A 25,134-nucleotide genomic window follows, 5' to 3' on the forward strand; every position below is an offset into this window, starting at 1 on the left:
ATACCTGTGGGAAGGACCAGAGGAAAATACTGTCTCACAGGAGGAAGCGCTGTGGACGCCCATCCAATGCCCTGTAGAGCCGAAATACTACTCACCAACAGCAGCGGCTGCCACTCCCCTAGTAGCCTCCGGTCATGCCAACCTAGCAGGAGGGGGTAAAACTGGTTGCAGGGATGGAAGGCCCCGGGGAAAGTTATTCTGCTACATAGAGCTTCAGTGCTCTAACACTTATGAGTTTTATCAGAGTCAGAGTGGGACTCCTGAGACTCAGACTTCTAGTGAGGCCTAACCTCAGTGTCACCTATTGTGAATGGGGAATAATCACTACCGCTAGTGAGAAGGAAGTGGGACTGAAGGATCAGCCTATTGAACACTAGAACCCTGACCTCAGGAGGCTGTGTGTATTTTGTGTATGCCCGATTTCACTTTATGTTCGTATATAAATCTCCTTTTGTCATAAAAGAAAGTATTTTGATTGGACAATCATTTATTGCTCGAATTTAACATATTTTGAGTTGTGAGCCTTTGTTCACCTCCCCTGTATCTATCTTCCTCCGAGAAGACTTGGACCGCTTGACCTGCGCTACCACTGAGAGTCAAGTCTTGAATGTTTATTTTTCCCAGTTGCTCAGATTCCATGGTAGGTTGGGCCTCCGGATATCAGGGGTAAAAGGACTCAACCACCATGGTTGGGCCCAGTAGCTCCTGCATGCCCTGTGGCCGTCTGAAAGGGTTTTTGATGACACCATAGTACTCATTCACTGTAGATTGGGGACAATCCTAGCCACATTCCTTTCTAATTTGTACTAATTATCAAATCAGAATGAATTGAATAAATTACCTTCAACCATCTCAAACCCATGAACAAACTTGCCTTCAAAGTGTGTGATCATTCATCTTCTTGTCTTTCAACGAATAATACTATATATACTACCAAATGGCATGTTAGTGAGATATATTAGCAAAGCGCTACATTCAAAAAGGCAAAAATTTGAAACCATGATCAAAGTGAATTATTTGCTCCTTAGCCTTGTCGCACCTAAGATACACAAGGCATACAGACAAACAACTTTAATAAAGCCCCTGAATTTTGATCCGAGGAGTTAATTGTTCTATCCAAGCTAGTTGGAGAAATACAAGATAAAAAATGTGTAAGAAGTCTAATCCAATAAACAACCTGCCTCTTGCTGCAGCAACTGCAACTGAAACTACCAACAGCAGAAAAAGGCTGCAGAAACCTACATCACATAGTGGACCATTCCATAACCTTTCTTGCCCTACAAAAATAAAAGGTGTATACTTTCTTTCATCTTCCCTTACTATGTCTGAAGAACATATTGGGGCATATTAGCAAGGGCGATATCGCCGCTTTAGCTGGACTTTTCCCCGCTAAAGCGGTGATATTTTTATCGCCCTATTAGCAAGCTGTCGCTAACAGCAGTTAGCGACAGCTTGTAGGCGATAGCTACAGGTTTGGGGCCCGCTTTGCATGTCAGCGATATTTATCGCTAATGACATGTAAAGTGGGCGTACCCAACTTATCGCCTATTAGGCAGGCGAAGCGATACAAAAAATCTTAACCTGTATATCCAATGGGAGGTGGATATTCAGGTTAAGTCCCCATTAGCGATAATGCCTGAATATCGCTGGATTTCCTGCGATATTCACGCATTGAGCCACTATCGCCGGATATTTTATCGCTTTAGAGATAAACGTTGCTAATAGCACGTTATCTCTGCGATAATATCCGCCGATAGGCAGCGATAAAAAAAAGCGCAAGGCGCATTTAGCGATAATTATCGCTATTTGTTGCTAATATGCCCCATATAGTCTCCTTTCATTGACTCTCTCTTCCTAATGCCAGTACAGATTCAGAATCAATTGGCAGCATCCCGTTAGCGCATGGCTGAGAAGACAAAAGGAAGTAAGACAGGAACATCGGTTGCCTTTTCATAGGGATAAAAGTGTAATAAGAAGGCAAAACAAGTGACGTGGCGATGAAAAAGAATTTTCTGCAAAGATGAAAGAAACGGACATGAGGAAATTGGAGAGAGAAAATATGGGATTCAAAGAGTGCAGATGACATGAAAGGATGAGAGGACGACAAGGAGAGGTGAAGAAGAAACAGCGAGGAAGAACGGGTCAGAAAAAAAGAAGCAGAAGAGACAGAGAAAGAGGAACATACGACGAGTCACATGAGCAAAAAGGGCTGATTGGGGAGGATGAGAGAGCAGTATTGGTGGATGTGCAAAGCACAACTCGAGCCTGGCTCTGGTCAAACACCCGGCTCTCGTCCAATCCTTGCAGCATCAGGGATTTGGTGAACCACAACAGAGCCACGCACAGCACTCCAAGCCCTTCAGCCTTTAGTTCCTCGTTACAGCTTCATCTTGCCACGAGGGCTATAAAAGGGCTTAGTTCATAAGTGAATGGGTGTTTTGTTCTTGAACTTTTCCCACTGAAATCTAATCTGAACATTCTATGGTCTCTTTTTTGGTATTAATTTACCTTTCTTGGGAAGCTGGACAGGATATCGACTGCAGCAGAATGCCGTCACCAGAATATCGAGGGACAAAACATCGAAGATGGAAGAGCACAGAGGAAGGCAGGGATGTATTATTAGTAATTCCACATCTATATGGAGGATAGAAAATGCATACAAGCCTACCTTCCTATATTCTGTCCCGAAAACTCCTTCGATATTCACAACCTACACCTGCTGGTCTAGTCCTGAAAAATTGTATATGTTAAATTAGTGGGAACTAGTCTTATTATCAAAAAGATAGCGTGCTCTGGCTTCATTTCGTACCATAGTGAACACGCGCCTTTTTTAATCCACATGTTTTTTCGGATTTCGTTATATATATATATGTTCCTCAAATATTAATTCTCATTTGCAATTTTGCATATTTTGATTCTATAGCTACTAGTTTTTCTCGGAATAGTGCGTTGTATGTAAATCCACGATGTTTTATAATATAACATGCATTTTGTAGGTTGACTTCATTGAAGACAGTGCATTATCAGAGTCATTGGAAGATATTTAAACTAACGGCACAGTTCTTTGGTGTTAAACTTCAGACAGAAGGCTGTATCTGTCTAGTGGCTGAAATGCAAATTTAGCAACCCCGAAACATGGGCCCCTACTTACACATTTGACATAATTGTGCAATTGGTGCAAACCATTTACGCCATTGCGCCTCGTTTTCCTTCATTGTCGAAATTTGAGAGCATCTGAAAATAATTCGGTTCAGGATGTGTGCTGTACAAAGCTCTCACTTGAATACAGTTTAAATCTCTTCATCTCAGGCACACTTATAGTGCACACGAGAAACTGCTTAGGTCTGGGTACACTCAACGGTGTAAAACAAATTGATGGTGCTCCACTGCAGAATATGGCAAGGGGCCCCTAAGACTTGATGTTCACAGATACTGCTTGGGCTGAATGGACGGCCCCCTTTGCAAGGGCTACAGGGGCCCGCGTTACGCCCCAACTTCGCAGAAGCAGAGGGGAAAGATAAAAGGAAGCCTGGAAACCAGGGTTCGAGCCTTGAGGTCGCGTCCACATCCTGTGATTCTGGGCAAATCACTTACAGCCTGATTCATCAAGCTGATTTGCGCTCGCAAAGGGCCAGATTCTGAGAATCTGGCCCTTTGCGAGTGCGATTTTTGCATTTGGGATTCATCATCCCAAATGCAAAAATCGCTATTACAGAAATCGCATATTTGCGAGGAATTGGATTTAAGGAATCTCTAATAGAGATTCCTTAAATGCAATTCATCAACCAATTAGAAATTGCGAAATAGCAATATTTGGTCGCAATTTACCACCAAGTCTGACTTGGTGGTAAATTGCGAAAATAGTGTAAAAAGCTCTTTAGTGCATTTTTTTCTTTTGCATGTTACACACACACATGTCCTTTGGACATGTGTGTGCGCAACACCTGTTCAAATGTGCATTTAAGGGGTGCTACAGGGTGTCCTTTGGACACCCCTGGCACCCTTCAAATCGCTATCTTATTTGCGATTAGCAAATTGCTAATCGCAAATAAGGAATACTCCCCATTCATTCCTATGGGCCTTTTGGCCCATAGGAATGAATGGGGAGTTTTTCCTTATTTGCGATTAGCAATTTGCTAATCGCAAATAAGGAATGTGTAGGAATCGCATTTTATTTTGCGATTCCTACATGAATACCGTTTTGCGAGTCTCTAATAGCGATTCCTTATGAATCTCTATTAGAGACTCGCAAAACGGTACCTTGATGAATCAGGCTGTTAATCTCCCCGTGCCTGAATGTGTAATGTAAATACGATGCTCATGTAAAGTGCTCCAATACCTTAGGGTTGAGTTCGCGCTATATAAAATATGCACACAAAAAAAGGAGAGAGAAGAGGAGAGAGAAAGAAAGAAAGAGGGCAGGTAACAAGGAGCGACGAAGGAGAAAAGAGTGAGGCGCTTGCAAAAAAGTCCGATAAGAGTCAGTGTCACAACCAAACACAAAAAATAAAAATTCTCACGTGCCTGATTGCCCTTGGTACCAACATCCAGCAACCCGGAGACAGAGCTCGTGTTTCGGTCCCCGTTGTAGGTGTTCACAGCTTCCACGATGGAACTCTCCTCGCGCCTATTCCCAAGTGACGCACAGTAGCCACCTGACGCGAGCGCCAGAACCGCTATCCACCACAGCTCCATCCCCGCGCGCCTTCGGACTCTCTGTGGGGCTTGATAGAGCTGCGCCGCGCGGGAACCGCCTCCCTTTGGCTGAAGGCTGTGCATGCTTGGCCTGGAATGCGCCCCGCCCAGAGAACGACTGACACAGGTGATTTTCCGTCCAGACAAGTGACTGTCAGTCTTATGTACCCGAAATATCGCCTCCAGGGGAAGCATGCCAGGGCTAGACAAGGGCTCCGGGCACTTCGGGAGCCCGAAGGCGCTGCGGTGAGGTAACTCCAGGATTGCACAATGCCAGCTGTTTCGGTATGTTTGATTTTCATCGGGCTTGGTCTCTCAAGCGCTTTTGTGTATATAAACAAACAGAGAGGTAGATACTCAGAAGAAGGCAAGGACGGCATAGCAGAGTCGGCGAGATAGACGTGTTTGCATTACTTTGTAAACCAGGAAATGCATGTATTAAATAAATCGACCAAAAAAGAGTGACATGGAAAACACAATAAAACAAGCATTGGCAAAGCCAATAGGTTCTGCCTAAGCTCACTTAGGACCTAAGGTATTGTTAGGGCTACTGGAATTATGCGTCAGGAGAAGGCCAAATTATGCAGCAGGGTTGAGTAACATGTGCGCCGAGAAAAGGCAAAATATGGGGCGAAAAAAGGCAAATGGAGCGGCAAAATGTGGCACATTTTGTAATAGTATTACTTCATTATTTATTTTGTCATTTTTAAACTTGGTAACGCTGTTTGGACAAATGGTTGCACTTCATTAGTACCAGTTCAATTCCTAAATATAGCAAAAGGCAACAGAAAGGTGACCAGTGAAGCTTTGCAAAGGGCCTTCCACTGCGTGGCAACACGTGTCACTATTTCTAATGAGGTTCTGTGAAGAACTCCACAACAAATTTTGATCTCTTTAAGGTGCTGAATAAGCAAAAGTATATGCATAGTAAAAAAGGGAAGTTAATCCAATCTGGTGAGAGTGCAATCTGAGCTTTTATGTCGCCACAATGCCTTCTGGGTATTGTAGTTTGTGCTTTCTTCCATTAAACTAATTCCTATTTTCAAAGCAAGAGGAGCAGACAATGTTTTAGGACTTGCCACTATTAGTCTTCAAGAGAGCCCTCAAATTAGCATGGAAATCAGCTTAGGCTACCCAATGGGTTATAAGCGAAAGCCTGCTGTTTCATCAAGAGGAGAAACAGGGATTGTATGGATGCCAGTTAGGTCACTAGTGGGACAAAGTGCTGTCAACAGAAGGGCACAAGCCTGATTTGGACAATAAACAGTCAATGATATCAGATATGAAGGAAACTGCCTTACAGTGTAGAGAAATAGAAATGCTTAAGGGGCTTGGCTGGCAGGCATTGATGGAGTGATGTGATGGGAAGTACGGGCAAACCACAAACTGGAATGCAACCCCCCAAAAAAGGAATAAATAAATGTATGGACTAGCAAACAGAGAAGGGGCATGCAGCGACTCCAGTAAGATGGTGGGAGGGACGAGCAAGACACAAACTGGAATGCGGAATGCGATACTAACAAAAATATAAGTACAGACGAGCAAGCAGAGAAGGGGTATGCAGCGACGGGAGTGAGGTGGTGGGAGGGACGGGCAAGCCACAAACTGGAATGCGGAATTCGATGTAAATAAAAAGTATCTGTACAACTGGAGAGGGACAGCGAATGAGAGCGAGGAAGGAAGCAGCGAGGTGTGAGCCGGTAAGAAGCTGCAAGATGAGAGAGATGATCTGCAGATGTACTTCTATTGATGGCTCATTAGTAAATAAAATATAAAAAGTAACTACAGAGTGAGAAGCCAGTGGAAGGACACTGACCAGTAGCCAGTGGCCAATGACCGGAAGCTGTACTTGGTCCAGGCTCCACATGACGGCATGGATGGCAACGCAGGGCAGGAAGGGAAAGACAATGACATGCTGTCCAATGAGAGACAAGTAAATTAGAACGATGTTGGAATCAACCAATGGTAAGTAAGGGGGAAGGTTCTAAGTCCCTTTTAAGAATTAAAAAAAATATATAATATAAGACTTTGCAAGCTCATCCCAAGCACTGTGTAGGCGAAACCTAAAAATATAGGAAACTGCACTGCCAAGCACCTAGAGTGGCACTATCGAATGACCTCAGCATATCACAGGAAGGGGTGGAGCGCCTATACCATGAAAGATTGGGCATGCTTCACCCTGGTAATAAACTAGAGGTCTGATACCCTTTGCGACCGCTAAATGCCTTTTTAGTATGTTCTAAACCCATTTTGAAATTAAGTAAGTGCTTACCGAATCGCAAAATGGTTTTAGGCATGTATATCTTATTGAAGTTTGGCAGGGGCATCTTTAGGAAATCCCTTCCAAATTGCAATTCGGAATGCTATGTATCACAGGTTTGTGACCGCAATTTAAGCCGCAAACCATTGATAGGTTACCGACTAATCAAAGGAGATGGTAACCTAGTCGCAGAGTGGAAGGGGCCCGATGGAACCTCTACCCTTTGTGAATGTAAAAAAATATAGTTTGTTTGCCAGTGAGCCGTGATACAGGGGAACACCGCCAAATCATAAACAAACTTTTTTAAATTGTCATTTTTAATGCAATTCCCTTTCTTTTAAGGAACTTGGCTGCTTTAATAATACTTAATTTAAATGCAATTACAGGCATGGTGGCCTGCAGAGACTGCAGATCACCATCTCTGTGATGGCATCCATTCAGAGTATGTAGCAACATGTGACCTGGCTCATGAATAGTAATGAGGTAGGTTGAATTGCGACCCACTTCAAATGGTGATTTTGCAAACCAACCGAATAGCACATAGTTCACAAAATCAAAATTGAGCCTCAAAAAAGTCAGTGTGCAATTTGCAAACATTTTTGTAAGTTGATTCTTAGTAAATCTGGCCCTAGAATTTTAAACCAAATGGTGCATATAAGGCAACTATTCTTGAAGGTGTTTCCTATCACTTGTAGCAAAGGCTCAGGTAGTTTTATGGAGATATTGCTTTGAAGAGCTGTTAATCCCAGACTTGGGAAAAAGCTGAAGGACAGAAATGCTTAATTTGTACCTCTGGTTGCAAATGGTGAGTGCTAGCATTCATTTTTAGGGATCAACACTTGTTTTTCATCTTTATGCTTTTACTCAAGTCAAGTGAGCAAAAGATGGAAAAGGGAAAAATAAGGAGGAAAACAGTGACAAAGGGATGAAGAAGAATGAAAAAGAGCCTGCAAAAGTGAGAAAAGGAGACATTAAGTTGTAGGTGGTGGAAGACAGAGCCATAGGGTGAAATTAAAACTATGCAGCCTCAACCCCAGCAATAAGCAGGGCTGGTGGCGGGATTCTATGAAACATTTCAGACCCCTACTTTTACGTTTTTTTACTTTACAAAACCCCTGAAGCACATCTGTCATTAGATGCTTTGAGCTTTCTTTGCTAAGACTGTTTTATTCTGACAATGTGTGACGATGGCAAATTGGCCTGAAAGCCTTGCTCAGACTGTCAGTGGAACCAGGATCAAATTCCAAGTCTTTTGTGTAATGCCATTCTGAAATAAGGGACTGTGGAAGCTGAGAAGTTGCCATCTGATTTAATGGCAATTTGAACACTGCAGCAGAAGAAACTTGCAAGCTATTCCCAAAACCAAAGGCTCTTTGGAAGTACATGTGAGTACACGGGCCTAGGGTCTGAAACATGCTAACACCATGCTGAAGAGCACAGCCACACAGCATTCGTTTCAGAGCAGAGTCTAATACAGAGCTCTTAGGATATGTTTTCAATGTATGGCCTGATTAGGGGGTTCATGGATTTGGGCCAGCTATGTCCATCTCTGAGATTGTCAATATCGGGGTGTCCTAGCACAGAAATCTGCCACTGCCTTGTTGGCCCCCAACATTCAGTCCAGTGAGGTGAAGATTAATTAGATAGATTGTGAGTTACTGCCCGGGCCGGACTGGCCGTAGCAGGCACGGGGCATTTCCCCAGTGGGTCAGAGGGGTGGGGTCAGTTTTGTGGCAACTGGAGCTGCTTTTCTTACATGGGGGGGGTTTGCAGCAGTGGTGCATTATCGGCCCCCTGTAAGAAAAGTTGGCGCGGTGCTTCGTGGCTACCACCCCCCACCCCCTACCCGCTCCCAGAGCCGGTCGAGCAGCAAACTGCCAGGGCTGGTTGCTGTTTCCAGTCCGGCTCTGGTTACTGCCTGCAGTCAATCAGAATGATTCTAGCACAGGGACCTATTCTGAACGGTTAGCAGTAAAATCAACAGTTTGACAACCTACCTGCGACTTGTGTCAAGAGTGGCCATCTTGTCATTCATGGAGACAGTTTCCCATTTTATTCAGATTGTGGTTGGCTAAAGAGATTCAATTTATCACACAGTCTTTATTATTTTGAGCCTGCGACAGCACATGTGTTTCATGCAGTTTCATTTGCGAGACACTATTAATCACATTAAAGGGCTTGCAGCCCGCTCACTGCTTACGATGTGTTCACTTTTGTGTCACTATTCTTTTCAGCCTCCTAATTGGCCAGAGGAGGCCGATCATCACTTCCATTCCTTTCTGTGAAGCAGGTACCAAGCACAGGCTCATTTAAATTCAATTTGCTCCCAATGTGATTGAGGAACCATTTCTTCTTCCCCCCTCCCACTCACTCTTCGCCTGTCTACTGTTCCCTTCCTCCTCCTTGCACCTCCCTCATTTCTAAACCCCTCCTCCTGTCTGTTAATGTGTGACCGCCTTCTTTTAATCATATTGCACAGGAGCGCAGGCTGCTGTGCAACATTTCTAAAAAAAAAAAAAAAAAAAAAAGACACTATGACGCGGTCTTTGCAAGTTATGTCACAGCTCTTTTTTAGGTCGAGCTGACCTAGCATTCAATGCGAAAGCATTGAATGCTGTCAGCAAGACAACTAATGTTACCCGTATTTGGGAATGTGGACACGAGAGGGTGCACAAGCGCAGATTTGCTCAGATTTGACCACGTGAGCGCGCACGGCGCTGTGCCCCTCTCGTGCCTCATTCCCGTGCGCAAACACACTCCACACTCACGCATGCGCACATACACACGCATACACAGGCACACACACACTGCATACACACACGCAGACACATTCGAACACACTCAGACACACGCGCGTACACCCCCCCTCCCACTCACCGGGCTCTTTCGGCGCAGCACTGGTCGGGCACTCACCGGGCTGTTGCTGGGGATCAGGCTCCTCTCTGCGGCAGTCTCGTCTCGTCGCGGCACCAGGGGGCAGGACTTCACTTCCGGGCTCCCTCCAGCACCTGGGAGCCCTGCAACACTCTGGCTGTTTTGCTGTTGGCAGCCCCGGGACTCTCCTCAACTCATGGGAGCCCCGGGCTGCAGAGAGGCCATCAGTCGGCCGGCTTCATTCTTCCTCGGCGGCGGCGGGCGGGACTTCCTGCCGGATTGCAGGCCCCGCCCCCGTCTCGGCCAAAAGTGACTTCCGGTTTTCACGGAGCAGGGCTGCGGCGGTGATTTCTTTTTTCTATTTCCAGTACTGCGTGGACAGCGGCCATAAGGAACTCGGAGGTAATTTTGTTTACCATCATAAAAAGCTGAGGGAAAGCCCGATTGGGACCATGCTGTATAAGAAATTAATAACAGGAGTGATCATTGTTATAAAAAAATCGTTCTGCCCCACCGTGTTATGTGTTTGGGGGGACATGCATCTAAGAGGGCTTTTATTTTTCCTAGAATGTATTTTCATTGTACTTTGATAAACTCCTGAATATCATTTGAGAACCAAATGACTATTTACTTAATACTGCTCCCTCCGACGTCAACGGGCACAGGGACACCGGCACTCCGCTCCTTGGCTTCCCGGGCGGACGCCGGCTGCACGCAGGGCTCTCCTCTCTCTGCACCGGAGCCTTGCGCCAGCCACTGCAGCCTGCCTCCTGGGAAGCTCCGGTCGCGTGTCCGGCCCCGCCCCCGTCCCAACAAAGGTTGCCTGGCTTCCTGTTGAAGCCGGGCTGCGGCGGTGAGTTTGCTTGTTGTTTCAAGCAGCGCAGTAGGTCAGTTCCAGGCGGGGTATTGAAGGTGGAGGTCCTGCCATATGTAATGTTAATAAATCCTTCTAAATCTGTAGAGGTGTGCTCATTTAGAAGGCTATGATGTTGACATCTGACCTCCTCCATAGCTGCATGAAAGAACAAGATAACATTGCGTAAGTTACTTTAGACTTTACATGCGCTCCGTTTGTTGTGTCAATGGGAACCCCTGTGACTCAGTTTGTCTCTTCTGGTGTTTTCGTGAGAACAGATGTGATTCAGTTAGTTATGTTTGTGGGCACAGATGCCACTCAGTTTGTTGTGTCCATGGGCACATATGTGGCTCAGTTTGTTGTGTCTGTGGGTCATTGAGTCCATTGGCACATATGTGGTCTCATTGAAGAGTTGGGTGCTGGCAGTGGCGATGTTCCGCCGGTTGCCGTCCCGCGACGGCCGCATTGTAGGAGGAGGGAGGGGGGCGTTGCCGCCCCGAGACGGCAGGTAAGCGCGGGCCGCCCAAAGAGGTGGCATGATAAATCTAACTTTAGTGCCGCGCCAACCTTGCCCCACGCTACAACGCTATGATAAATGTACCTCCGGATGTGACTTTACCTCGATCTGAGAGTGGGCGAGGGGGGCAGGACGTCCACGGCCACACAGGTCAGTGGGGGATTGTTTTGGGTGGCAAGTAGAGGAGGAAGTGTTTCAATTATGGGGTTGTAAATGTCCGACCTCCTCGGATTTCCAGTTGCAAGTCTGTGCCGTTCTACCCCCCTCCACCACCTCTGCTCTGGAATTCCAGGAATGTCGCAGGATCCTGGTAGTGTAAGGACTGACTGCTATTTTAGGGCTGCTGGAGGGGGCCGTCCATCCGTAATTCCACCCGGGAAGCAAGCCCTGCCACACCTTTTCTGTACTAGAAGCTGTGCACTGCACAGCCCTGCGAGCACTGTGTACACAGCCAGGGTCTTTGGAAGTATGCGGCAAGGGCGGATCAAATAATGCAGCAGGAGTTCCTAATGTATGCGTCAGGAACATGCGAATAACGCGATACCTTTTGAAGCAATCACTGTGATCCTCCGAGCACTCAATCAAATATCAAAAGAGTCTTTATATAGTTTTCACTATATTTTTAATGTCCAGTCTTCTTCCAATTCAAATCCAATTTTCATCAAATGATAATTCGCAGCCAACGCACGTTTCGTCAAGTCCGTTTAGGACTAATGACTTCCTCAGGGCTGCAACCCAAATACACACAATCAGTCTTAATTTTACACTAAATAGAAGTAACAGAGCAGAATAATATATACATTTTCCAACATAAAATCGCTATAAATCATTTTAAATAGCTTCTCCAACCTTACCTTAGGTCCAATCGATGATTACAAGTATTAACCCACTAGTTACATAAAGAAGAGTCTAATATACCAAAAACGTGTTTGCCAGTCATTCAAATGTAAACCATTTACATTTCAAAGCATCATAAGCTGTGATTACACATGAGTCATATGAAAACATATATAGGGTAAAAGGTGATGGTCCCTGATAACACCCTTAGCTTTTCGGTTCTCCAATATGTCATAACCAATCACTTATCTAGAACTCACCTATTTCCAGATAGGTATCTACATTCTATTCGTCCATGTGTAGTATACTTGATTGTTGTCAGGTATTGTCCTAATCATGAAGATTATCTCAACACCTATAAGTAAAGTTAACAAATGGTGCTGTCACGTACTAAATACACAATATTTGCCGGATCAAGTAGTAGCCAATACAGGTCTAATCTGAGCAGTTTAGTAATTAATGGACCGATAATCGCACTCACCCGGTCGTAATGAATTTATTATATCTTGAACTCCAACATCTATCGATCATTCCTTAGTCTTCAATTCCAAGTAAATTGTGATCCAAAAATCTGCGGATTGGCCAATTAAATCCCTAAAGTAAATTAACATCGCTATCAATGCTTTTTGTTCGCCATATGACGGTTTAAGCAGAATATCAACACACAGCTGTATGTATCAGCTCCGTATATCTCACCTTATACTTCTATATCTGTGCGTCCCCTTACTGTTAAGTCTTCTAGTCACTCCTATATTCTTTAGTAGCCTGCACACGTGTTCGTGTCTAGTAAAAACAAGAGGGTACACTCATAAGTTCCAAATCTACTCTAGTCAGTAACTACAAAGTTAACTCAATCAGCGTGCTCACCGTCCGTAAGTCCGAAGTATTCCGACTTTGGCGTTCAGCACGGGTGCCATCTTGGAGTGGCAATTTATAGTAACTCCAGCGAGCGTCATCTTGTAGTGTCCAACTTTGGCGTCAAGCACGGGGGCCATCTTAGAGTGGCAACATATAGTAATTCATGCGAGCGCCATCGTTTAATATATTTATTTTAATGTGAACCCAATAAAGTCACAGTCCCGTCATGATTATATCGGTACAATTGAGGACTGTGATTATAGAGTCATATTATCGTTATCCGTTGATACCATGTTACCGTCTTTTAATACTCAACTATCACCCTAGTGTACATCCAGTTATTGCACACACTGTTACATCGTTATTTATCGGTCCATATTTCTGTGTTTTCCGTTGTTATTCATAATTCCCAAATAACGGGCTAATTGTAAACAGTGTTATAGCTTGTATAAATACTTTAAATAAAACGTTGTCTCAATGTATATAGGTTGTTATGATGTCTATTCCTTGTTAACACTCTCATAAACCTGCAAGCTTCAGGGGTCCTCTGGTATACCACCACCTTCTCCCTGTAATCATCATTGATTATTGTCTATCAAATTTAAGTGTTCATAGCATAAAACAATTTCGAAAGGTAGTAGGTTCAAAATTCATAATCCAATCAGTTACTAACCTCAGTAAACCAATACATCAGTATGTACTAACTTCACTAGTCACTATACTTTCTCATTATATAGGGTTTTCAGTGTTGGGAGACATTAGTATATACAAAATAAGGAACAAATGGCACCAACCATATAGCTTATAGTTCTTACTTTACTGTTATCCCTACACTCTCAGTTTCCCAAATAGAACTCATACTCATGGTCAACATTAAGGCCACACTCAACCGCTTTAAGTCTAATCAACCAGAGTACCTCACGCTTCCTCAAAGCTAACAATCTGTTACCCCCTCTGATGTGGTCGATTCCATGATAGCAAAAAACATGTTGGTTACCCCCTTTGATGTGGTCGATTCCATGATAGCAAAAAACATGTTGGTCCTTATTCTCAAAGTTCTGAACTAAGTGTGACGCAATTGGGTATCGTGTATCTCCATTTTTTAAGGCCCTAAAGTGTTCAGCGATTCTATCTCTGAGCCTCCTCTTGGTACTCCCCACATAGATTTTGCCACACTTGCATGAAATCACATATACCACATAGGCTGTGTCACAATTTATAAACATGCCAATTGTATATTTACCAGAATTGTTATATTCAAAACACAGCACCTTCTTCATTGCCCATCTACATGATATACATCTTCCACATTTGTAGAAACCTTTGAAGCTATTCAACCAATCTGCTTTATTCTGTTTGATCGGGTAGCTAGGACTCAACATGTTCTTCAGAGTTGTTCCTCTCCTAAATGTCACGCTGGGTCTGTCGTAAATAAACGGTTTTAGATCGTCATCTATGCACAGTAGGTGCCAATGTTTGTTCAGAATAGTAAATAGTTTCGAGCTGTCCATTCCATAATTGGTTATTAGTCTAACCTTCTGATCTACTGTTCTACCTTCTTTACTCCCTCTTATTAGTGTAGTTTCTCTTTTCACTTTCTTTACTCTTGATACAGCTTTGGTAACTACATTCTGTCTGTAGCCTCGATTGAGAAATCTAGATGACATATCTACTACATTCTGTTCAAACTCTATATCTGATGAGCAATTGCGTCGAGCTCTGATTAGTTCCCCATAGGGTATGGCTTTTTTCTGATAATTGGGGTGACAGCTCTCAGCATGCAAGATTGAATTGCAACTCGTAGGTTTACGATACATCCGACTTTGTATCTTAGCCCCCTCCACATACAACTCTACATCCAAGAAAGTGATCCTCTGCATATCATAGGTAGTAGTAAATTTCAGATTATATGTATTTTCATTCAGATAGTCAAAGAAACCTTTAAGTTTCTCCACTGTGCCAGTCCATATCATCAAGCAGTCGTCGATGAATCGACCCCAGTAGTGTATATATGGGGTCCATTCAATTCCCTCAGGGCCCCAGATTCGCTCCGCCTCGAACCAACCCATAAACAGGTTGGCGAAAGACGGAGCAAATCTAGAACCCATCGCCGTCCCCAGGCGTTGTCTGTACCACTGGCCATCAAATAAAAAAACATTGTTCTCCAATACCAATTGAGTCATCCGTAATAGCATTTGAGTATGGTCAAACATTTCTGCTGGTCTCGCACTAAGAAAATGGTCCAAAGCACGTATACCCATATCGTGATCAATGATGGTATAAAGGGATACCACATCCAGTGTAACTAGTAACATGCCTTCCTCCCATACAATGTCTTCAAGTAAATTCAGTATATGCTTAGTGTCTTCAATAAAAGACGGCAAATTATACACATATTGTCTCAAGAAACAATGAATAAACTCAGATAATCGCTCCGTTGGGCCACCAATGCCGGAGACAATAGGCCGCCCTGGCGGTTTGTCCCGGCATTTGTGGACTTTTGGGAGAGTGTATAGGCACGGTGATCTAGGTGTACTTAACATAAGGTAGAGGTATTCGTCGTGGTTAAGTAATGTTTGCTCATACCATTGTTTAATTTCACCATTGATTCTAACAATTAGGTCTGGAATAGGATTAGTAGTCAATTTCTCATAATACAGAATTTCATTGAGTTGGGAGTGGATTGTCTCCGGCATTGGTGGCCCAACGGAGCGATTATCTGAGTTTATTGATTGTTTCTTGAGACAATATGTGTATAATTTGCCGTCTTTTATTGAAGACACTAAGCATATACTGAATTTACTTGAAGACATTGTATGGGAGGAAGGCATGTTACTAGTTACACTGGATGTGGTATCCCTTTATACCATCATTGATCACGATATGGGTATACGTGCTTTGGACCATTTTCTTAGTGCGAGACCAGCAGAAATGTTTGACCATACTCAAATGCTATTACGGATGACTCAATTGGTATTGGAGAACAATGTTTTTTTATTTGATGGCCAGTGGTACAGACAACGCCTGGGGACGGCGATGGGTTCTAGATTTGCTCCGTCTTTCGCCAACCTGTTTATGGGTTGGTTCGAGGCGGAGCGAATCTGGGGCCCTGAGGGAATTGAATGGACCCCATATATACACTACTGGGGTCGATTCATCGACGACTGCTTGATGATATGGACTGGCACAGTGGAGAAACTTAAAGGTTTCTTTGACTATCTGAATGAAAATACATATAATCTGAAATTTACTACTACCTATGATATGCAGAGGATCACTTTCTTGGATGTGGAGTTGTATGTGGAGGGGGCTAAGATACAAAGTCGGATGTATCGTAAACCTACGAGTTGCAATTCAATCTTGCATGCTGAGAGCTGTCACCCCAATTATCAGAAAAAAGCCATACCCTATGGGGAACTAATCAGAGCTCGACGCAATTGCTCATCAGATATAGAGTTTGAACAGAATGTAGTAGATATGTCATCTAGATTTCTCAATCGAGGCTACAGACAGAATGTAGTTACCAAAGCTGTATCAAGAGTAAAGAAAGTGAAAAGAGAAACTACACTAATAAGAGGGAGTAAAGAAGGTAGAACAGTAGATCAGAAGGTTAGACTAATAACCAATTATGGAATGGACAGCTCGAAACTATTTACTATTCTGAACAAACATTGGCACCTACTGTGCATAGATGACGATCTAAAACCGTTTATTTACGACAGACCCAGTGTGACATTTAGGAGAGGGACAACTCTGAAGAACATGTTGAGTCCTAGCTACCCGATCAAACAGAATAAAGCAGATTGGTTGAATAGCTTCAAAGGTTTCTACAAATGTGGAAGATGTATATCATGTAGATGGGCAATGAAGAAGGTGCTGTGTTTTGAATATAACAATTCTGGTAAATATACAATTGGCATGTTTATAAATTGTGACACAGCCTATGTGGTATATGTGATTTCATGCAAGTGTGGCAAAATCTATGTGGGGAGTACCAAGAGGAGGCTCAGAGATAGAATCGCTGAACACTTTAGGGCCTTAAAAAATGGAGATACACGATACCCAATTGCGTCACACTTAGTTCAGAACTTTGAGAATAAGGACCAACATGTTTTTTGCTATCATGGAATCGACCACATCAAACCAGACCCGCGAGGGGGTAACAGATTGTTAGCTTTGAGGAAGCGTGAGGTACTCTGGTTGATTAGACTTAAAGCGGTTGAGTGTGGCCTTAATGTTGACCATGAGTATGAGTTCTATTTGGGAAACTGAGAGTGTAGGGATAACAGTAAAGTAAGAACTATAAGCTATATGGTTGGTGCCATTTGTTCCTTATTTTGTATATACTAATGTCTCCCAACACTGAAAACCCTATATAATGAGAAAGTATAGTGACTAGTGAAGTTAGTACATACTGATGTATTGGTTTACTGAGGTTAGTAACTGATTGGATTATGAATTTTGAACCTACTACCTTTCGAAATTGTTTTATGCTATGAACACTTAAATTTGATAGACAATAATCAATGATGATTACAGGGAGAAGGTGGTGGTATACCAGAGGACCCCTGAAGCTTGCAGGTTTATGAGAGTGTTAACAAGGAATAGACATCATAACAACCTATATACATTGAGACAACGTTTTATTTAAAGTATTTATACAAGCTATAACACTGTTTACAATTAGCCCGTTATTTGGGAATTATGAATAACAACGGAAAACACAGAAATATGGACCGATAAATAACGATGTAACAGTGTGTGCAATAACTGGATGCACACTAGGGTGATAGTTGAGTATTAAAAGACGGTAACATGGTATCAACGGATAACGATAATATGACTCTATAATCACAGTCCTCAATTGTACCGATATAATCATGACGGGACTGTGACTTTATTGGGTTCACATTAAAATAAATATATTAAACGATGGCGCTCGCACGAATTACTATATGTTGCCACTCTAAGATGGCCCCCGTGCTAGACGCCAAAGTTGGACACTACAAGATGGCGCTCGCTGGAGTTACTATAAATTGCCACTCCAAGATGGCACCCGTGCTGAACGCCAAAGTCGGAATACTTCGGACTTACGGACGGTGAGCACGCTGATTGAGTTAACTTTGTAGTTACTGACTAGAGTAGATTTGGAACTTATGAGTGTACCCTCTTGTTTTTACTAGACACGAACACGTGTGCAGGCTACTAAAGAATATAGGAGTGACTAGAAGACTTAACAGTAAGGGGACACACAGATATAGAAGTATAAGGTGAGATATACGGAGCTGATACATACAGCTGTGTGTTGATATTCTGCTTAAACCGTCATATGGCGAACAAAAAGCATTGATAGCGATGTTAATTTACTTTAGGGATTTAATTGGCCAATCCGCAGATTTTTGGATCACAATTTACTTGGAATTGAAGACTAAGGAATGATCGATAGATGTTGGAGTTCAAGATATAATAAATTCATTACGACCGGGTGAGTGCGATTATCGGTCCATTAATTACTAAACTGCTCAGATTAGACCTGTATTGGCTACTACTTGATCCGGCAAATATTGTGTATTTAGTACGTGACAGCACCATTTGTTAACTTTACTTATAGGTGTTGAGATAATCTTCATGATTAGGACAATACCTGACAACAATCAAGTATACTACACATGGACGAATAGAATGTAGATACCTATCTGGAAATAGGTGAGTTCTAGATAAGTGATTGGTTATGACATATTGGAGAACCGAAAAGCTAAGGGTGTTATCAGGGACCATCACCTTTTACCCTATATATGTTTTCATATGACTCATGTGTAATCAAAGCTTATGATGCTTTGAAATGTAAATGGTTTACATTTGAATGACTGGCAAACACGTTTTTGGTATATTAGACTCTTCTTTATGTAACTAGTGGGTTAATACTTGTAATCATCGATTGGACCTAAGTTAAGGTTGGAGAAGCTATTTAAAATGATTTATAGCGATTTTATGTTGGAAAATGTATATATTATTCTGCTCTGTTACTTCTATTTAGTGTAAAATTAAGACTGATTGTGTGTATTTGGGTTGCAGCCCTGAGGAAGTCATTAGTCCTAAACGGACTTGACGAAACGTGCGTTGGCTGCGAATTATCATTTGATGAAAATTGGATTTGAATTGGAAGAAGACTGGACATTAAAAATATAGTGAAAACTATATAAAGACTCTTTTGATATTTGATTGAGTGCTCGGAGGATCACAGTGATTGTTTGGACCATTGGTTTGTCTTGGAGACTGTGGTAACCAGTCCCCCACCTCTTCCTGAGCACCATTTGATTTGTTGTTATATTACTTATACCTGGACTTTGTGCTGTGTGCTCTTCAAAGCCGTTACCATTATTTTCTGTATATTGTGGTGTGAGAGCTGCCGCTGAGGTTATACAATGAATAGAGATAAGGAGGCAGAGACGCTATTTGGGAATTTGGCTGCAGGAGGTACCGTCAGGAAAGCTGTTGGACCTCCGGCAGGTACTAAGAAAGAAGGTCTTAGAGCCAAATTCGTGAAACTGGAATTATTGAAACGTACTGAGCTAAGTAAATGGTGGGATGCTGCTACTTTAAAACAATACTTAACATTGAATAGGATTCCACGGGGTTTAAGATCACATACAATACCGACTTATGAGGATTTGGAACCAGATCTATATGATATATGGGAAAAGGAACTAAATAATAGCTCACGTAATCTTATACAGATTCTTATTGATAACGCAGAAAGGAAGATAGCAAAATTACTTGTTGAGATTAGTAAAATTGAAGAAGAGATAAAAGAGATGAATTTGCCTGAACCTACCGTAAAGAACTATTTAGTTCTGGATGAGAAACTAAACAACTTACAGATGGAGATTAAGCAAAGGAAAGCACACAAACTTAAGAGGGACGAGAGAGATTATAATACAGGACGAGTATATACCTTTGCAAAGAGATTTGACTATCTGGTCAAGAAAGATTCCTCTAACGTAACGAGTGGTAGCACCCCTGTAATAAGCGATACTGATGCATCTTCAGTGATATCCAGTAGTGAGAATGGAGATGCTCCAGAGTCAGTCCCGACTACTGAGAATACAAATTTTTTTTGGGGAGGTTCAAAGATTAAGGAAGGGAAATCGGGACTTAGAGATGAGAAATCGAGATACACTAGCAAAAAGACAAGGAGAGGCAGTAGGGGGGGCAGGAGATCCAGGGGCAAGAATCAGGAGCCTGAGATCGTGGAAACAATGATAACTAATGATGAGTCCATTGCATGTGACATAGAAGTGATCAACTTATCCTCTTGTTAATTGTCTGATGATATGGTAACTGTCCTAAAAAAAGGTTTAGGTTTTTGTCCAGCAACGAATTTAGATTGGTGTATGATTAAAATAGATCTTTTTAAATTTGTAAGAAACCTTAAAATCAAGAAACATTTTGCAAATGTACCAGTGAAAGACAAACAGTCATCTAATAAAGTTCTTAGTGAGATCACGATACAAGAATTGAAAGATACTCAGCTTCTTTTATCACTTACTGAGAGGGAAGATGATCCAGTAACCATGCAGACACTTATTGATGATCTCGAGATATCAAGATTTCAGAGGGAAGGGAGTGGATTGAAAGTGAAGTCAAAATGGACTCCACAACTTATACCAGGGAATACCATTGACACATTTTTTAAGATGGTTTGCAAAGATATAGATAAGGCAATTGATATGTCAAGAATAGGTGATACTAGAGTATCTCGTGATAATCTTACATTTGGGGAGAGAGAGGCTTTACATGAGCTTATCAACAACAAAGCAATAACAATACGTACTGCGGACAAGGGTGGAAACATAGTTGTGTTAAATACTACTGATTATAATAATGAGATCCACTCCCAACTCAATGAAATTCTGTATTATGAGAAATTGACTACTAATCCTATTCCAGACCTAATTGTTAGAATCAATGGTGAAATTAAACAATGGTATGAGCAAACATTACTTGACCACGACGAATACCTCTACCTTATGTTAAGTACACCTAGATCACCGTGCCTATACACTCTGCCAAAAGTCCACAAATGCCGGGACAAACCGCCAGGGCGGCCTATTGTCTCCGGCATTGGTGGCCCAACGGAGCGATTATCTGAGTTTATTGATTGTTTCTTGAGACAATATGTGTATAATTTGCCGTCTTTTATTGAAGACACTAAGCATATACTGAATTTACTTGAAGACATTGTATGGGAGGAAGGCATGTTACTAGTTACACTGGATGTGGTATCCCTTTATACCATCATTGATCACGATATGGGTATACGTGCTTTGGACCATTTTCTTAGTGCGAGACCAGCAGAAATGTTTGACCATACTCAAATGCTATTACGGATGACTCAATTGGTATTGGAGAACAATGTTTTTTTATTTGATGGCCAGTGGTACAGACAACGCCTGGGGACGGCGATGGGTTCTAGATTTGCTCCGTCTTTCGCCAACCTGTTTATGGGTTGGTTCGAGGCGGAGCGAATCTGGGGCCCTGAGGGAATTGAATGGACCCCATATATACACTACTGGGGTCGATTCATCGACGACTGCTTGATGATATGGACTGGCACAGTGGAGAAACTTAAAGGTTTCTTTGACTATCTGAATGAAAATACATATAATCTGAAATTTACTACTACCTATGATATGCAGAGGATCACTTTCTTGGATGTGGAGTTGTATGTGGAGGGGGCTAAGATACAAAGTCGGATGTATCGTAAACCTACGAGTTGCAATTCAATCTTGCATGCTGAGAGCTGTCACCCCAATTATCAGAAAAAAGCCATACCCTATGGGGAACTAATCAGAGCTCGACGCAATTGCTCATCAGATATAGAGTTTGAACAGAATGTAGTAGATATGTCATCTAGATTTCTCAATCGAGGCTACAGACAGAATGTAGTTACCAAAGCTGTATCAAGAGTAAAGAAAGTGAAAAGAGAAACTACACTAATAAGAGGGAGTAAAGAAGGTAGAACAGTAGATCAGAAGGTTAGACTAATAACCAATTATGGAATGGACAGCTCGAAACTATTTACTATTCTGAACAAACATTGGCACCTACTGTGCATAGATGACGATCTAAAACCGTTTATTTACGACAGACCCAGTGTGACATTTAGGAGAGGAACAACTCTGAAGAACATGTTGAGTCCTAGCTACCCGATCAAACAGAATAAAGCAGATTGGTTGAATAGCTTCAAAGGTTTCTACAAATGTGGAAGATGTATATCATGTAGATGGGCAATGAAGAAGGTGCTGTGTTTTGAATATAACAATTCTGGTAAATATACAATTGGCATGTTTATAAATTGTGACACAGCCTATGTGGTATATGTGATTTCATGCAAGTGTGGCAAAATCTATGTGGGGAGTACCAAGAGGAGGCTCAGAGATAGAATCGCTGAACACTTTAGGGCCTTAAAAAATGTTATGTTATGTTATGTTAAGGTGATTTATTGTGCGCACAGATACTCCAGCCAAGGAGCGTCCCGGCGCAAGGACAAGGCAAAACACAACACAACAGAGAATAAAGACAGAGCCACTAAAACAGGAAAGTTTTTATCGCCCTCCGAAAAGTCAAAAGGTCCTCCATCAAACGAATTTCAACAGGGAGGGAGTTCCATGCTGATGCAGCCACGACCCTGAAAGAACGGCCTCCCATACGGCTGAGCCTGAATCTGGGGACCACTGCAAGGGCCAAACCCTGGGAACGGAGACTGCGGGTGGGGACATAAAAGGAAAGGCAGCTCGACAAAATTTCCGGGCCGATACCTCTCAGAATCTTAAAAGCAAGACACAAGATCTTAAAGAGAATGCGCTTCCTAACCGGAAGCCAATGTAAAGAGCGAAGGACACCTGCCACAGAACTAAATCTGGGCAGGCCAACAATCGCTCTCGCCGCGGCATTCTGAACCCGTTGCAAACGGGTTAGTTCGGCCTGGTTAGCCCCAGCCAGGAGAGAACTGGCATAATCCAGGCGAGAGATGACAGTAGCCTGGATCACCAGTTGCCTGGTTGGGGCATCAAAGAACTTGAGTACTGGTCTCAAGCCCCTTAGAAGTCCAAAACAACAGGCCGCAGTCTTTTGTGTGTGCCCTACAAAGGAGAGGCCGGCATCCAACCATACCCCGAGATTTTTCACCTCCGACACCGGGGTCGGAGTAGGTCCCAGCTCTGAAGGCCACCATTGGTCGCCCCACAGCTCCACTCCCTTACCGACGACCATCACCTCCGTCTTTGTGGCATTAAGCTGAAGGCAATTGCCTGTCAGCCAACTAGCCACCGCCTTCAGTCCAGACTGAAACCTGGGGGCCGCAATTTCCGCGTCCCCGCTGAGAGTAACCGCCAGCTGTGTGTCGTCGGCATATGAGACCAAGGTTAGGCCCCACTGCCTAGCGACATCAGCCAGCGGTCTCACGTAGAGATTGAACAACGTGGGACTCAGCGAGGACCCTTGCGGAACCCCCATGGCCAGCGGTTGGTAGTTGGACTTGAAGGGAGGAATGGCAACACAGAAGGAGCGGTCGTCTAAAAAGGAGCGGAACCATTGCAACACCTGACCGCCAATACCAGTCTCCTCGAGCCGGTGCAGGAGGATGCTGTGGTCCACCGTGTCAAAGGCGGCGCTAAGGTCTAACAAAATAAGCGCCGCCGTTTGACCAGCATCCAACCTTGCCCGGAGATGTTCCACCATCACAAGTAACGCGGTTTCCGTACTGTGCCCAGCACGGAATCCGTTTTGTGTGGGATCGAGGGCATTGGTTCGTGCCAAATGCTCAGACAGGGCCAGATTGACGTGGGCCTCAGTAATCTTGGCTGGCCAGGGTAGCAGCGAAATGGGGCGGTAACTTTCAGGCTTAGATGGGTCCAGAGTGGGCTTTTTAATAATTGGGGACACCACAGCTTGTTTCCACTTAGCTGGAACTACTCCCGTTTCCAAGGACAGATTGACAAGGGAGCATATAACTGAACGCCCCATAAAAGCCTGATCCCGAAAAAGAGCAGGCCTTACCGGATCGGATGGGGATCCGGATTTAACTTGCAATGCAAGTTTGTCAAAGCCGTCCGAGGTGAGGGGGGGGAAAACAAGCAGAGTAGTCTGATGGTGAGCCCCATTGATACTTTCCTCACTGTGCCCTGTACCAGAAAATGTCCGATAAATGGCTTGCACCTTCCCTAAAAAGTAGGATGCGAGGGATTCACAGTGGGAAAGAGAGCTTTCGGTCGTAGAGGTGATCCGCTTCGTCGTAAGATCTTTAACGGCCTTAAAGATGGCTTTCGACGGATTAGAACTGTTCCGGAATTCAGCGGCATAGAAGGCCGCACGGGCTCGGCAAATAGCTCGATGGTATAGCTTAACGGACCTGGAGTATGCGGCTTTTAGGTCAGCCCCATAGGTCTTCCTCCAAGCCCTCTCAGCCCGTCTACAGGCACCCTTTAAAGCCCGAAGGGCGCCATCGTACCAGGGGCTCGACTCTCGAGAATTGATTTTAGTTGATACAATAGGTATCAGAGAGTCCAAGGCCCTGGTGATCCAAGAACAGAAGAGGTCATACCCCTTTTCTACATCCGTCAAAGGGCCGAGCGGCTCCTCTAATAGAAGACGATGAAAGTCTTCTAACCGAAGCTTTTTCCAAGCCCTCTTCTGAACCCGTCTAGCCGAAGAGATGGAAGGGGTGGCAAAGACAGGGCATAGGATGGATACCAAGAAGTGGTCTGTCCACTCCACCGGTGAAACAGAAGTAATTTGAATCCCCGGCAGATTAGTGAACAAGGGATCCAAGATATGCCCCCCTGAATGGGTAGGCTGGGAAACCATCTGAGGGAGTTGAAAGGCCTCCAAGTCAGAGGAGATGGAACGTACCGTCAAGCCAGAGAGGGTGTCGAAATGCAGATTTAAATCTCCCATGATAGAAAAGTTGGCACAGTCTGCAGCCAGAGGGCCAACTATATCAGGGAAAGCATTCCTAAACACCACATCACTGCCGGGTGGCCGATAAACGACCATACCGGACAGGGTAAACTCAGGGCTGACGGAGACCTTGAACAGGGCACTTTCACACCCAGAGATGCTTAGGGCAGTCCAGACACAGGGATAGATAGATTTTACCACTAAGGCTACACCGCCACCCCTACCCCGCCTATTCAAGGTGTACATCGAATAGCCGGGTGGGCAAGCTAGATTAAT

General features: G+C 43.5%; 1 protein-coding gene across 1 annotated transcript in view; it reads right to left on the reverse strand.

The window, feature by feature from the left end:
• The window catches only part of LOC144783764 (uncharacterized), a 108,315-nt gene extending 103,425 nt beyond the window's left edge, over positions 1–4,890 (reverse strand). Inside the window, exon 1 of the mRNA XM_078662456.1 lies at positions 4,525–4,890. Within this exon, the coding sequence (XP_078518582.1) occupies positions 4,525–4,890 (366 nt within the window). The remainder of the gene's footprint in view (positions 1–4,524) is intronic.
• Positions 4,891–25,134: the final 20,244 nt, after the last annotated feature.

Source organism: Lissotriton helveticus, chromosome 10, assembly GCF_964261635.1.
Source record: "Lissotriton helveticus chromosome 10, aLisHel1.1, whole genome shotgun sequence".
Lineage (NCBI taxonomy): Eukaryota > Metazoa > Chordata > Amphibia > Caudata > Salamandridae > Lissotriton > Lissotriton helveticus.